This window comes from Megalobrama amblycephala, linkage group LG5 (assembly GCF_018812025.1).
Source record: "Megalobrama amblycephala isolate DHTTF-2021 linkage group LG5, ASM1881202v1, whole genome shotgun sequence".
In the NCBI taxonomy this organism is placed as follows: domain Eukaryota; kingdom Metazoa; phylum Chordata; class Actinopteri; order Cypriniformes; family Xenocyprididae; genus Megalobrama; species Megalobrama amblycephala.
In genome coordinates, this window is record NC_063048.1 from 11,607,771 (window position 1) to 11,623,240 (window position 15,470).

General features: G+C 37.6%; 1 protein-coding gene across 4 annotated transcripts in view; it reads right to left on the reverse strand.

Annotated features, from left to right (window-relative positions):
* The window catches only part of ppp1r13ba (protein phosphatase 1, regulatory subunit 13Ba), a 52,109-nt gene that overhangs the window by 25,114 nt on the left and 11,525 nt on the right, over nucleotides 1–15,470 (reverse strand). For 3 of the 4 annotated variants that reach the window (XM_048190659.1, XM_048190660.1, XM_048190656.1), the window contains exons 2-4: nucleotides 14,835–14,982; nucleotides 10,766–10,885; nucleotides 6,832–6,902 (exon numbers count right to left, since the gene is read on the reverse strand). In XM_048190659.1, coding sequence (XP_048046616.1) covers nucleotides 6,832–6,902; nucleotides 10,766–10,885; nucleotides 14,835–14,982 — 339 coding nt within the window. The remainder of the gene's footprint in view (nucleotides 1–6,831; nucleotides 6,903–10,765; nucleotides 10,886–14,834; nucleotides 14,983–15,470) is intronic. The other variant, XM_048190657.1, reaches the window with a different exon arrangement.

Here is a 15,470-nt window from a genome sequence, read left to right on the forward strand (position 1 = left end):
GCGAAGCTTCCAACTTCTAACTTCCAACTGGAGCCTCTCATGTGGACCTAATTATATGGCAACAGTCAGGCCTGATTCCTAAAAGGAACAGTTCACCCATAAATGTAAATTCCGTCAGCATTTACTCAACTGTTCCAAACCTGACCAACTTTCTTTCTTCTGGGAAAAACAGTGTCTTTTACGAATAATAAGAGTGTAGAATCTGGGACCTATCCATCTCCAAAAAAAAAAAAAAAAAAAGACAAAAAAGCACCAAAAAACAAATGCATACACTATATTTGAAGTCTTCTGAAGAAGTGTTGCTATTGTTAACTAAAACTATTAAAAATGTGTTAAAACATAAACCAATACTATATGAATATTAGATGAATATTAATATTAAATATATATATGAATATTAAAATTTTAAATAAAAAACTTAAATGAAAATTAACCAAATAAAATAGGTTTAAGCTGAAGTACTAAAAGAGTCCATTGAAGCAAGTGCAGTGAGAATACAAGTGCAGTTTTTATTTAAACAAACATGAACAAATACAAAATAAACAAAGACTTGGCTTGGCTTGACTTGACTTGAAAACTAAACTTGAACATGAAACATAACTCACCAACAGAGGTTACAGGGAACAAAGCCAGACAATAGACAATGGTACATTAGGACTATATATACACAGACTAATAAGCAACAAGAAACACCTGAATTTAATGAAACAATAAACCAATCAGACAATGAACCAATGAGAACATTACACATAAGACTGAGGAAGCACATGACATGATCACATGAGGGATAAGGTAATCATGACAAACAGGAACCATGACTATGAAAACAACAAAATAAAAGACATGAAAACATAAACGCGAGCCAAAATCCAAAGCCAAACGTGACATTTCCACCCCTCAAAGGGTGGCTCTCGATGGAACACCAACTCAGAACCCCAAAATAACATGAAAAATCCAGGAGGGTGGTAGAACGGAGGCGGTACAGGGGGAGAGATGGAGGCCCAGGCCAGTGAAGTAGAAGTGGCCCTGGATCATGGCATGGATGTGGACCTGGATCGTGGAGCAGTAACGGGTCTGGATTGTGGAACAGTGGCGGGCCTGAATTGTGAAGCAGTGATGGGTCTGGATTGTGGAGCAGTGGAGGACCTGGATTGTGGAGCAGTAGAGGGCCTGGACAGTGGAGCAGTGGCGGGTCAGGATCGTGGAGCAGTGGAGGGCCTGGATCGTGGTGACCACCTCCTTAGTGGAGCCAGAGAGCACCAAGGTGGAGTTGGTGGATCGAGATGCCCTGGTGGAGAAAGAACATGAACGGCCGCTGTGGCATGGAGCACAGTGAGTTCATGGACAGCCTCCGCGGCCTTAGCATGGGGCACAGTGTTTTCATGGACGGCCTCCGTGGCCTTAGCATGGGGCACAGTGAGTTCATGGACGGCCTCAGTGTCCGTAACATGGGACAGTTCACTTGCTGTTACTGCCGCCTCTATAGGAGCTGTAGCGGTCTCTGCCACTTCGGGGGAAGTGTGTGCAGCTCAAACACACAGGATGGAAGTTGCCATCACAGGCAACGCTGTGGACAAAGGGATAATTTCCGGGACCATCCAACTTGGACTTGGGACCACCGAACTTGGACTTGGGACCACGGGATTAGGGACCACTGGACTTGGACTTTGGACCACCGGACTTGGACTTGGGACCACAGAAATTGACCTGCTCACCGCTTTCACTGACCCCAGTTGTGGATCCATAACAATGGCAGTGAGTCTCGTCCACACTGAGATAGATCAAGTGACTGAAGAGATTCGTTGTGAACCAAGCTCTGCATCTGCTGGAGCTTGGTTACTATAGCTCCCTCCAAAAAATCTCTATGGGAAACTTGAACAACCATCAAGTTCGGGGACTCTAGCGTGGCAGCCATGACATAAAGAGGCTCTGGTGTGGCGGCCATGACGTGAAGAGGCTCTGGCGTGGCAGCCATGACATGAAGAAGCTCAGCGGCACGGCCATGGTGTGGCATGAGCTGCGGAACTGTGGAGTTCCTCTGCAATTCCCACCTTGAACGATGATCCACTTAGCAGCAGAGCATGATCGATGTATTTCGCCATGGACCAGTGGATTTTTCCCCCCAGGAATCTGTGAACAAATGGGCTCATTTGATCCTCCATTGAAAATATCCTTCATGGCGATGTTGTTAAAATCCACAAAGCTGGAAAGTCAAAGAAACTCAGTAAGAAGTCCTAAATGGTTCGTTTTTCTTGACTAATGTGAATTAAGCAAACTGCTGGGTTCACTGTAAGTCTAGCTTTCTGTAACAAGTCCATTGAGGCGAGCGTGAGAACCCAGGTGCAGTTTTTATTTAAACAAAACATGAACAAATACAAAATAAACAAAGACTTGACTTGGCTTGACTTTAAAAACTAAACTTGAACATGAAACATAACTCACAAACAGAGGTTACAGGATACAAAGATATACAAGACAATAGGCTTGTTTGACTTGAAGGTGCCCTAGAATCAGAATTTGAATTTATCTCGGCATAGTTGAATAACAAGAGTTCAGTACATGGAAAAGACATACATTGAGTTTCAAACCCCATTGTTTCCTCCTCCTTATGTAAATCTCATTTGTTTAAAAGACTTCCGGAAAACACTCGGATCTCAACATAACACCGACTGTTACGTAACAGTTGGGACCATTAATATGTACGCCCCCAATATTTGCATATGCCAGCCCATTCGATACATTAGACAAGGAAAGGCAGTATTAACGGCTGGATCTGTGCACAGACAAGGTAAGCAAGCAAGAACAACAGCGAAAAATGGCAGATGGAGCAATAATAACTGACATGATCCATGATATCATGATATTTTTAGTGACATTTGTAAATTGTCTTTCTAAATGTTTCATTAGCATGTTGCTAATATACTGTTAAATGTGGTTAAAGTTACCATCGTTTATTACTGTATTCACAGAGACGAGAGTCGTTGCTATTTTCATTTTTAAACACTTGCAGTCTGTATAATTCATAAACACAACTTCATTCTTTGTAAATCTCTCCAACAGTGTGTAATGTTAGCTTTAGCCACAGAGCACAGCCTCAAACTCACACAGAATCAAACGTAACCATCTAAATAAATACTTTACTCACATAATTCGAAGCATGCATACAGCATGCATGACGAACATCTTGTAAAGATCCATTTGAGGGTTATATTAGCTGTGTGAACTTTGTAAATGCACTGTATTATAGTCGAGAGCTCATGGGGCAGAGGAAGCGCATCTCTTAAAGGAGCAATGCTGAAAAAATCAGTGCATAGTTAATGATGCCCCAAAATAGGCAGTTAAAAAAATTAATTAAAAAAAATCTATGGGGTATTTTGAGCTGAAACTTCACAGACACATTCAGGGGATACCTAGGACTTATATTACATCTTGTGAAAAAACAATCTAGGGCACCTTTGAAGCTGCGCTGCACAGACCGATCAGCGAGAGTTGCATGCAGTCAGAGAGAAGCTGAAAATGGAGATGTGAAGTCGGACACTTTCTGCACCCCTTATGAGGCTTGTACGGTTTTTGCATACTTCATCACAGATGAAATTAAGTAAATGCAACATTTTTCAAATACACGGGCATTTCAGATGTTTTCATTCAATATTTTATGTACTGCTTAATACAGCATCTGTTTGAACAAGAATAAAGTTCAGCATAAGCCTATACTATTTAAATACCAATGAAGTGGAGTTTATGCTTTTGTGATCAGTTTTATTTGATAAACATGACACAATATAACATTATGACTACATGAATAGAGCTTTAACTGTTATAAAAAAACATTAGTGGAACTGAAGCTGTCAGAATGAACACAAAACACATGTGATCGTTGTCATCAGTGAATCTGGCCAATCGTGAAACAGCTGTGTCCTCACCAGAGCTCGTGCAGCGGCCAGCAGCCGCTCTGAAGAAGCTTTGCCGGCTGACTCGCCCGACTGCTCTCGAATCTCTCTCAGACTCTCACAGTACTTTGATGCCATACATCATCACAGTGACATGCTGTCGGCGCTGTCTCAAGGTGGGCAAAATTTCTAACACGTCAGCCACTGATCGGTCTGCGCAGTGCTGCACTATAGCCCGGTACAGAATGCATGATTTTATCAATCCTATAAGATCATTTCAAATAACGCTTTGCGACATGGATCTATTAAACTTGGATACGACATGCACATAGACTGTACGATGATGACACCTGTTGACTAGTAGGGTATGTTGCAAGTTTCTAGTGGTAAACAAAAAGTTTTAAGTTAGCGGGATGTCTCATTGATTTCATATCACATTTCACGTAGGTCGTAGCAGCAAACTCACTGTGCGATGATCATGCTGAATTTCTGACACTGTCAGAAAATTATCGTAGACTAGCTTTGGTCACAAGACTGTGACAACGGCTGTCTTTGAACCTCTCTCACTGTACGACATAGGACCACCAATTAGGAGCTACGATCACAGAAATCGCCACTATTGATTCACAATGGTAATCTTTTGTCTGGGACAGCTGAAAATCGTGCAGTGTGTCCCGGGCTTAAAGCCGAGTTCAGACTGCACGATTTTAGCCCCGATTTTGCCTCGCCGACAGGTTTTGAGAAATCGCCGACAAATGCCCGAAATCACAGGCAAATCGGTGCTCGTTCACACGAGTGACAATCACGCAGTGTGAATAAGCAAAGACGCGATCTGAGAGAATCGCCGACGAGTCGCCGACGCCAGTGAGATATTTGGCATGCTAAAATATCTGGACCTGTCGGCGATTCAAAATCCTGCTGTGTGAAAAGTGTTCTGACTGAAAACTACATCGGCGATGACCGACAGCCAATGAGAGAGCAAGATACAGAGCAGCGGGGAGTTCGGGGAGGAGTTATAGACCACAACATCAGCCAGCATGGCTTCATTCACATAAACATTACAATTCTATCAAACGGAAACAAAACACAAACATTTGCTTGGCCATCCACAACAGCAGCACATTGAAAAGTTATGTATTTACCTCCAACTCTCGTTACAGAACACACAATCCACAGTCTACCCAACCATTTCCTCCTCCATATTTTTCTTTTCTTTTTCTTATATTCGCTGCAAATCAGCGCACAGGCAACTCGTATTGCAAGCTTCTTGCGGACTACCGTTTTTAATAATAATAATAATAACTCCGGTCCTGAACGCGTGATATCGCGTTGTTTCCTTGTCACATCTCGCGTGTGTTTGGTTGTGAAACGTAGTTTGCGTGCCAGACAGAGTTGTCGGCGATTCTTCCTATTGTAAAGTCACGCAGTGTGAAACCCTCTGTCGCCGATCCATCGTGCAGTTTGAACACAGCAGCGACTGGATGCTGGCCAAGATAGTCATGCAGTGTGAAAAGAACAGTGACCCGACTACTTTGAAAATCGTGCAGTCTGAACTCGGCTTAAGTCGAACAAGCCCAAAGGTACATGAGGGCTATTAATGCACAAGGACTAATGAGCAACAAGAAACACCTGACCCTAATGAAACAATGAACCAATCAGACAATGAACCAATGAGAAAATTACACATAAGACTAGGGAAGCACATGACATGATCACATAACGGGATAAGGGAATCACATGACAAACAAGAACCTTGACTATGAAAACTACAAAATAAAAGATATGAAAACATAAACATGAACCAAAACCCAAAGCCAAACACAACAAGAAATATTTACAAAACTGATAAAAATTACAAATGAACATAACAAAATGAATCAAATTAAATTTTAGTAAATTCAAATGAAGCTAATTCAAAATATAATAATTAAATAAATAATAAAAAATATAATAGTATAGAAATAATACTAAAATAAAACTGTTCTAATGTAGATGTGTGTGAAGACCAACACTTGCTGAAAATCTTGCCCATCTAGCTCTCAAACTCGCACTTGATTATGTACATTTACATGCAATTAAAAAAAATTGACATCAGCTGGATTAAACAATATTTTGTCTTCAGTCCAGCTGAAATTATACCAGTCAAACAATTTGGCCATTTGAACATATGCAAAAGAAATTTGAGAGATAAAAAACCTTCGGTAACACTTTAGTATAGGGAACACATATAAACTATTAACTACGACTTTTCCCTCAATAAATCCTAATTTACTGCTTATTAATAGTTAGTAAGGTAGTTGTTAAGTAAGGTATTGAGTAGGATTAAGAATGTAGAATAAGGTCATGCAGAATAGGGCATTAATATGTGCTTAATAAGTACTAATAAATAGCCAATATTCTAGTAATACGCATGCTAATAAGCAACTAGTTAAAAGACCTTAATATAAAGTGTTACCAAACTTTCATTTTTGAGTGAACAACTGTATTCCTCTGGCCACACACATACTTAATGAACAGTGTCACATTACAGTGAGTAAATGTAAATTAAAGACTAGTATTCAAAGTTTTCCATAATTGCATTTTCTAATGAGCCCATGTTTAAAGGGCCAAAGTCTATTAAAAGGTATAAGAACAATAATTTGTTCAAAAATAAGCAACAGACGAAAGGGCCATGAGCTTTTTAAAACATTTTCTATTCTTTCGCACCAAACCCTCCCATCAAAAGAGTGCTTTTAGAGCTTGAAACATGAACACTGCACAGAAACACACGTAACGCACAGAAAGTGACCTCTGAGATCATTGCTCAATTAAGTGCTAAACTTGTGTTTTGGCTAGACAGTTTCACCGTAATTATGTGAAGCCTCAGTGAGCAGCCCTCATTACGAGCCTTAAACAGTCCAGAAGGGAAGTGTGACTGAGAACAGCGTGAATGCGTACGTACCCCATTCTCGCAGGGCATGTCCGAGTTCCCCCTGCTCTTCCTGTCGGCCTGCTCTGAAGTCTGACTTCCTGCTGGGAATAAAACAAGATTACATCATCACCCCCGCAATTGAACATAGTCGAAATGGTTGCAGAGTGCAAAAACTCACAGCTGTGGGCAAGCACATACAGGGCTATTGGACAAAGGGGGATTTTTATATTGACAAACATTAAAATATTAAAACATAGCTTACACGTATGGCTGAAAAAGGAAGGAAAAGGATACCTTTCCATCTAATGAGCATGTGATCCAGCAGTGGAATTTTAGCTGGCATATTAACCCTGATTACTCTTTGCCGAGACAGTGAGTTGTTTGACAACGTTTACCAACCTCCAGTCATTTCTCTTTTGTGAGCCTTTGTTTCACCAGTGCTCTCAGCTCTGCCTTCTATAAATAAGCAGGGGCTTAATTCTCTAAATCCAGGGCTGTGTTATTATGTGTAATCCTGTCAGAGGCTCTGGAAATACCTAGACCTTCATGGACCGCGCCGACTCTGATAGGTCTGTACACAATCCCACTGACCGCCCTCTGCTTTCAAAGACTAATTTAGCATATAGTGATATGATGAACTAGATTTATACATTTTCACATTAAAGTACTGTTTTCCATGCAAAACTTACTGCCACAATGTTACTACAAGCTTGTGATTTTTGCGCATTGTTATAAATAAAATAAAATAAAATAAAAGCTTGATGGTTTGAGAGAGAAGAAAGTATCATGTAAATATAAGTATTGTAATTTTACAGTTGTACTATAAAATATTAAAATGTCTTATTATGTTTTATTAAATTTTTTTATTTTACAGTATAATAGCATTATTACAATGTATATCTCTTATTTTATTTATAATCATACTAATTATTATTGTATAATCTTAATGAATGGTTTAAAAAAGTAGGAAGGTAGCCAATAAAAACAAATACTGCAAATATACCCAAGTGTGAATACCCAAATATTTCAAGTTTTTCCCACATATTTTTCAGCCCTAAAGGATGGATTGCACTTAAAATGATTACATTTTAAACTTAAAATTTTCTGCTTTTTTATTTTTATTTAATTTCTATGCAGATGCACTGCCCTGCTGTACCGGTTATGTTCAATGTATGGACTCTTTTCTTTTTTCTTTGGTTCCCATGTTTCTATCCTCCGTTTTGTTCCTGTTCCCTTTGTTCCCATTGCTATTTAGTTTCTATAGTTACTCACTGGTTAATTGATTATGTTCACCTGATTCTTGTTTGGTTCCTCATTTAGCCATATATTTGACGGTATGTTTACATGACAACTATGTATTAAAAACGGAAAAGTTTGTCGTACAGACAACGACATTTAAAAAAAAAATCCCTGTTCACACGGATTCATGAAAACACTTAAAGGGTTAGTTCGCCCAAAAATGAAATTAACCGCTGATTCGAAACAAAAGATTCATAACGCTCCGAAGCCTCATGAAGCAGTGTTTTGAAATCGGCCATCACTATATTATATTTATTTTGTTTTTTGGCACACCAAAATATTCTCTTTGCTTTATAATATTAATATTGAACCACTGTACTCACATGAACTGATTTAAATATGTTTTTAGTACATTAATGAATATTGAGAGAGGAAATGTCATTGCTGGCTATGCAGGCCTCACTGAGCCATCGGATTTCAACAAAAATATCTTAATTTGCGTTCCGAAGATTAACAAAGGTCTTACGGGTGTGGAACGGCATGAGGGTGAGTAATAAATTACATAATTTTCATGTTTTGGGTGAACTAACCCTTTAAAAATGCTGTATTATTCATGCCAAGCCAGTAGTTGGCGCTGTCACTTTAGTAAAGAAACACTACGCACCTACAGACTTAACACATATGCATGACATCACCGGTTTCACAAATTGTAGTTTAAATAATGTAGAGACGATAATGGTATTGTTTTAAAAAATATGCACTTTGCAACCCATTTTCAAAAGTTTGTGTTTTCATGCCCTTAAAACGTTGTCGTCATGCCAAAAACATAAAAGGTTTTCCATTTTTAGTTGGTGTCTTATATTGTCTTTACATATGTGAAGCTGTTACGCTGATTCTTGACTTCTGGATTGCCTTCTTTGTTTTAATTTTTTATAAATAAACTAAATCTGCGGCAATTGAGATCCTCTGCTCATATTCACCTTGCCTGCACCATGACACCTACAAAATCACTCCATTCATTCGGGAATGATTAATTATTTCCAAATAAAGATTCAAGCAATTGGAGAAAAGCCAAATATTGCCATGTCAGTTTATTCCGACGTCATGCTGCCCAAGTTCAAATCACTAACCCTATGTATGAGCAATATTAATCGTGATGCTTTCTCCAATATTAAAACTTAAAGTCTGTATTTCTCTGTTGAGGTCAGGCAGGCATCGGACACTCGCCGTGTCTAGTCTGATAGAGCTGGGGTCTGTCTCAGGTGCAGATATGAGTGCAAGAAGGCGGGAGCCCAATTACACAGAAAGAGGATTAGTTACGTAACTGCAGATAACTGCAGAGGCAAAACTCTGCAAAGCCCAAAGCTGACAGGACTCTCACTTAAAAGAACTGAAAGAATCAGAGTTTGAATACTAGATTTAATAGAAAGTTTTTAATCAAAAACCTAAAATGTGTTAAAGTCGCCATGAAATTAAACACCCACTGTGGTGAAAATCAAGTTTTTAATGTTGTTTATATATCTATCTATGTGGTGTTTTTAATATGCTTTAAGACAAACCATGTGCAAATTCATCAGTCAACACCATTGCTGAGTATTTTTACAATTTTTTAAACTGCAGTGAACCAAAGACAGTCTCAAACCCACGGTTTGAAATCGCTGGTGATTCTGATGTCACAAACTACCTTGTAACCAATCACGTAAACGTGCTGGTGAGCTTCAGCATATCATTAACTATGACAGATCTAAAGCGGGGCAGTCTCAAGAGAAGCCAGGTTATCCCGGCATATTTTTCTGTTGATATGGAAAATCAGGTAGATTTAGCAATATAGCGAGGGAATGATGTATATTACGATGTTATGATGAACTATGTACCTTTCTCCACTGATGTTCTGAGTTGTTGAAAGAGTTTGTAAGGATGCTGATTGTTGAAGGCAGCTGTCTGACTCTGAGATGGCGAACGGGAACATGGTTTGTGTAACATTAGCATTATTAGCAGCTGTTTCATAACATAGTCAAGCAAAACGCTAATCATATTAATTACAGCTGTGTGTCCGACGTTGTAAAAAGCGATACCATTGCCCAGCGTTTACCTCAGTAAGTTGACAAAGTGGATCTCTGAGCTTGTGCGAGTGAGTGGAGGCGGGGCTAATTAGCATATTCATAGATCCGCATATACTAAATGAAGCAAGGGTGTAGAGTTACATTCAAGTTATTTTAAGGCATGAAATAATTTTTTTCACAGGTAAATGTGTCATTTTGGTGATCAAAGATGAGTTTCAAGGGATAAAATTATTGACTACAGGAGGACTTTAAATTTGACTATTCTTTTATCATTTTTTTATGAAATATTGCAGTATTTATATTATAAATGATTTATCCAAATACATAAATTTTTTAACCCCTCCCTCTTACAGCCACATTTCTTCTCTTCTCTGATAACGTGTTTTTCGGCATGAGCGCGGGACAGCCTGTCACTCACATGAGATCACAGCAATAGCAAACCATCCAACAATTCATTGTAATTGTAATAATATTTCACAATATTACTGTCTATTACAAATTGTAATATTTCACAATATTACTGTATATTGATCAAATAATTGCAACTTTGGTGAGCATATTTCGAAAAAAATGTTACCAAACACAAGGTTTTGAATGCTAATAGAAACCAAGCATCCCACAAAAGGACCTGTCGTGGTCAGTCTTGCGTAACTTTTACCCACCTTGAGAAAATTTTGCAATGAGGGATTCCTCGTGCCGCAAATAAAACTTCACTTCCTGTCTCCTCTGACCCCATTTCTGTAGGTGCTCGAACATCAGCTGATCAAAAGGGATCGCTCTCTCTGTAAATAAGAACACAGACACTCTTTGTCTCAAGCAGGCTGTAAAACCCTGTGCTCTACACTTAGCACAGAGGATGTCAATGTCAAAACTGTTACAATACATTTCTATTTTAATCTAGTCCACATGATATGAAAACTTAAAATGGAAAATTGTACAACAGCCCCATAGCAAAGCATGATGACACGTCCAGATGAAAAAGGTCTGGTTATCCTTGCTGTAAGCTATCTTTACTGTCTTTGACAGTGCGGGCCACGTGCCATCTGTAGGACACTGGAATAACAGGCCCACAGGAGCCATGTAAACAAACCTAGAGGCTGCAGCCCAGGCCCCGAGACGTTCTGTCCCACATACTACCACCCACTGTCTAGGACAAACTCTGACAAGGGTGTCATTGTTATGTGATGGACAGCGTTGCTTTCTCTGTGGAATCCGGTCCATGAACGTTTCCATTCAGTGCTATTTAGTGATATAAAAGAGCTAAGCAACACATCTGTATCTGTCAGCCATATTGCACAGAGCATGTGGAAAACCTGTACAGCACATTATGGCATGAGTCTGTATCCACTGACTAAAGAACAATCCTTGATTTTCAAAAGAGTTGAAAACAGGGGTGACTCATGAGGCTAGACAGACTAGACTAGAAAGTACTATATAATTTTACAGTACTGTGTAATATGTTGAATCAACACTTAGTCTCAACCTCAAACAGCACACCTACAGACCCCTCATTATACTAAAATAAAACAAAAATAAAATTTAAGGATTAGATGAATAACTTAATCTTAAAAAAAAAAAAAAAACGTTAAGAAATTACAAACGTTGTTGTGGCAACTAACTGAAATATATATGTTTAAGCTGAAGTACTAAAATAAAAAAACTGAAATAAAAATAAATTAAAGCTAAATAGATTTTTTAAATTAATAACAGTGACAAAAGCACTTAACAAATTTGCTAAAAATAAAAATAAAATTGAAAATTGAAAATATAAAATAAATGCTAACTCAATATATCAATAGATATTATAATAGCATATAAATAATACTAAAATAATAGGTTTGAAGTTCACACAAAAATGGCTAGGTCCAATCTGATTACATGGTCTTCACCATATTTTTTTAAACGGGGAAACAAAGTTGTACCATGTTGCTAAAAATTAAGCAATTCATATAAAGAACTAGGCACTTGGCATAGTTCATTTACAGCATTACATTGTAAAAAAAACGATGTATCCAAATATGCATATTATCTATTGCATACTACCTAAATTTTATGTGAGATTAACACTAGAAACGCCACGGGGTAAAATTTACCCATGGCTGTTTATCAAATGCACTTAAGAGATTTTCAATAAAATATCCAAGTCTCCCAGTCATTGACTTTTACTAAAATTGTATTTTTTACAATCACCTGTTGTTAAAAATCAGATAAAACCAGATTAAAAAATGGGGTTTTGTAAAACAGCCAGCAGGTCAAATTTACCCATATAATGCCTTTATTTTCGCGCTGTGTTTGTGCAACGTGTAGGCTTACTGTCACACAACGCAGGTTCAAATGAAGATGTTTTGCATGTGATTGTAAATTAATTGCCTAAATTATTACATTATTTGCTAACTGCATTCTTTAAAGTTGCCCTAGATTCAAAAATTGAATTTACCTCAGCATAGTTAAATAACAAGAGTTCAGTACATGGAAAAGACATACAGTGAGTCTCAAACTCCATTGTTTCCTACTCCTTATATAAATCTCATTTGTTTAAACGACCTCCGAAGAACAGGCGAATCTTAACATAACACCGACTGTTACGTAACAGTCGGGGTGAACGCCCCAATATTTGCATAATGCCAGCCCATGTTCCCAACATTATAAAAGGCATTAGACAAGGGCAGCCAGTTAACGTCTGGATCTGTGCACAGGTGAATCAACAGACTAGGTAAGCAAGCAAGAACAATAGCAAAAAATGGCAGATGGAGCAATAATAACTGACATGATCCATGATAACATGATATTTTTAGTGATATTTGTAAATTGTCTTTCTAAATGTTTCGTTAGCATGTTGCTAATGTACTGTTAAATGTGGTTAAAGTTACCATCGTTTCTTACTGTATTCACGGAGACAAGAGCCGTCGTTATTTTCATTTTTAAACACTTGCAGTCTGTATAATTCATAAACACAACTTCATTCTTTATAAATTCTTTCCAACAGTGTAGCATTAGCCATTAGCCACGGAGGACAGCCTCAAATTCACTCAGAATAAAACGTAAACATCAAAATAAATACTTTACTCACATAATTCGAAGCATGCATACAGCATGCATGACGAACATCTTGTAAAGATCCATTTGAGGGTTATATTAGCTGTGTGAACTTTGTAAATGCGCTGTAATATAGTCGACAGCTCATGTGGCAGGGAGCACGCGAATTAAAGGGGCGGCGCTGCCTAAATCAGTGCATTGTTAATGATGCCCCAAAATAGGCAGTTAAAAAAATTTATTACAAAAAATCTATGGGGTATTTTGAGCTGAAACTTCACAGACACATTCAGGAGACACCTTAGACTTATATTACATCTTGTGAAAAAGCATTCTTGGGCACCTTTAAATTGTAATGTTGACATGCATTCTCTGTAAAGCTGCTTTGAAATGATATGTATCGTGAAAAGCGCTATACAAATAAATGTGAATTGAATTGAATGTTTTAGCCTAACCATAAAAGTTAAAACTTTGGATTAATTTTTGTTTTGCAATTTTTTTCATTTATTGTTCGCTACTGTTTTGCTATTTTTACAAGTCTGCTCATTTCCGGAAAAAAAGTTAAAAATAGAATGCCAAAGGTGCCTGGATGGATGGTATACTAATTCCTGTAGATTTTTCCAAATATACTAATAGGCCACAATGCATTGTGCTTCAGCAGAGGGGTTTGTTATGGTTCTCTTTCCACTTCTTCGGATTGAATTAATGCATTTTAAAGTAATTCATTTAGCCAGATGCTAACACAAACAGTATACACTAGTCCAGATGACTCCTTTTTTGCATTAATAAAGTGGTTCTTGGACAGAAGAAAGATGAAAAGTGCACCAGACTTTATGCTGATTGTTTTATATTGTCTAAAGTCAACCAAAAGCCACACAGACTAATTATATTAGAATACAGACCTATGATTGGTCTCTTTTTAAAGAAGACACTCAGCAGATTATTGCTGAAATGCACTTGTTATAGAAGTTTAAGTTTAAAAACTACAAATTTTACTCTAAAATTGCTATATCAAAGCCATATGTCTACCCAAGTTGTGTTCCAAAGTCACACTTTAGATTAGGGTCCAATTCTCACTATTAACTAAGATTTTTGCCTCAATAAACTCCTAATTATTGCTTATTAATAGTTAATAAGGTAGTTGGTAAGTTTAGGTATTAGGTAGGATTAAGGATAATTTAGAATAAGGCATTAATATGTGCTTTATAAGTACTAATAAACAGCCAATATCCTAGTAATATGCATGCTAATAAGCAATTAGTAAAAAGTGGACCCTAAACTAAAGTTTTACCTATTTGTGAAATATTATTACAATTTAAAATAACTGTTGTCTATTTAATTCATGTGGCGGTAAATATGAATTTTCAGCATCATTACACAAGTCTTCTGTCACATGATCCTTCAGAAATCATTCTAATATGCTGATTGGCTGCTCAAGAAACATTTTTTATTATAAATGTTGAAAACAGCTGTGCTGCTGAATATTTGTAGTAATATATATTAATAATGTGGAAACAATGATACATTTCATTCAGGAATCCTTGATCAATAGAAAGTTCAGAAGAACAGTGTTTATTTGAAATAGAAATCTTCTGTAACATTATGAATGTCTTTACTGTCACTTTTGATCAATTTAATGCTATATAAAACTATAACGATTCATTTTTAACAGTAGAGTATGTGCTAGCAGACTGGTACCTTTGCCTCTCCAGACCTCAGCGAGGTGGCAGCCGCTCTCCCCAGCCTCCTTACAGAATTCCACCACATCCTTACAGAGCGTCTCTGGAGTAATTGGCACCTCGGTCAGCAACTGTTGATTATCACTCAGAAATACAGTCAGAATCATCTGTAAAGAGGAAAGAATAACATCTGTCTTTGAGTAAACTTGCAGCCTCTCATTTTTGACTGTGTGGGCTTCTCCTTAATCTTTCCTTGCCTTGTTATAATTCTTAAACTGTTTACATTAATTTTCCCAGTGGTCTGCACCACAACCGTCTCATGGAATGAGTGTCAGTTGCAAAGACAGACGAGAGCTAAATAAAAGACGTTCAAAATTTGCGCTGAAATTAAGGGAATTGCATGTTTATTTTATGCACATTATGCCTGATCTATTATCTCCCACATACCAAGACAGATTCGTGAGGACTTCAGCAACACTCAAAATGGAAAATGTCTAAGGTTTTAAGAGATTCAGGAAAGAACCTTCAGGAAGGACAGCAAAATCTTAAATAAAAGAATGATTTTAATAAATCAATAATGCATGTATTTTATTACACAAGTCACCATATAAAATGTAAACAGATTGATGTATTCTTCATCCTGCTTCCCTTCCCT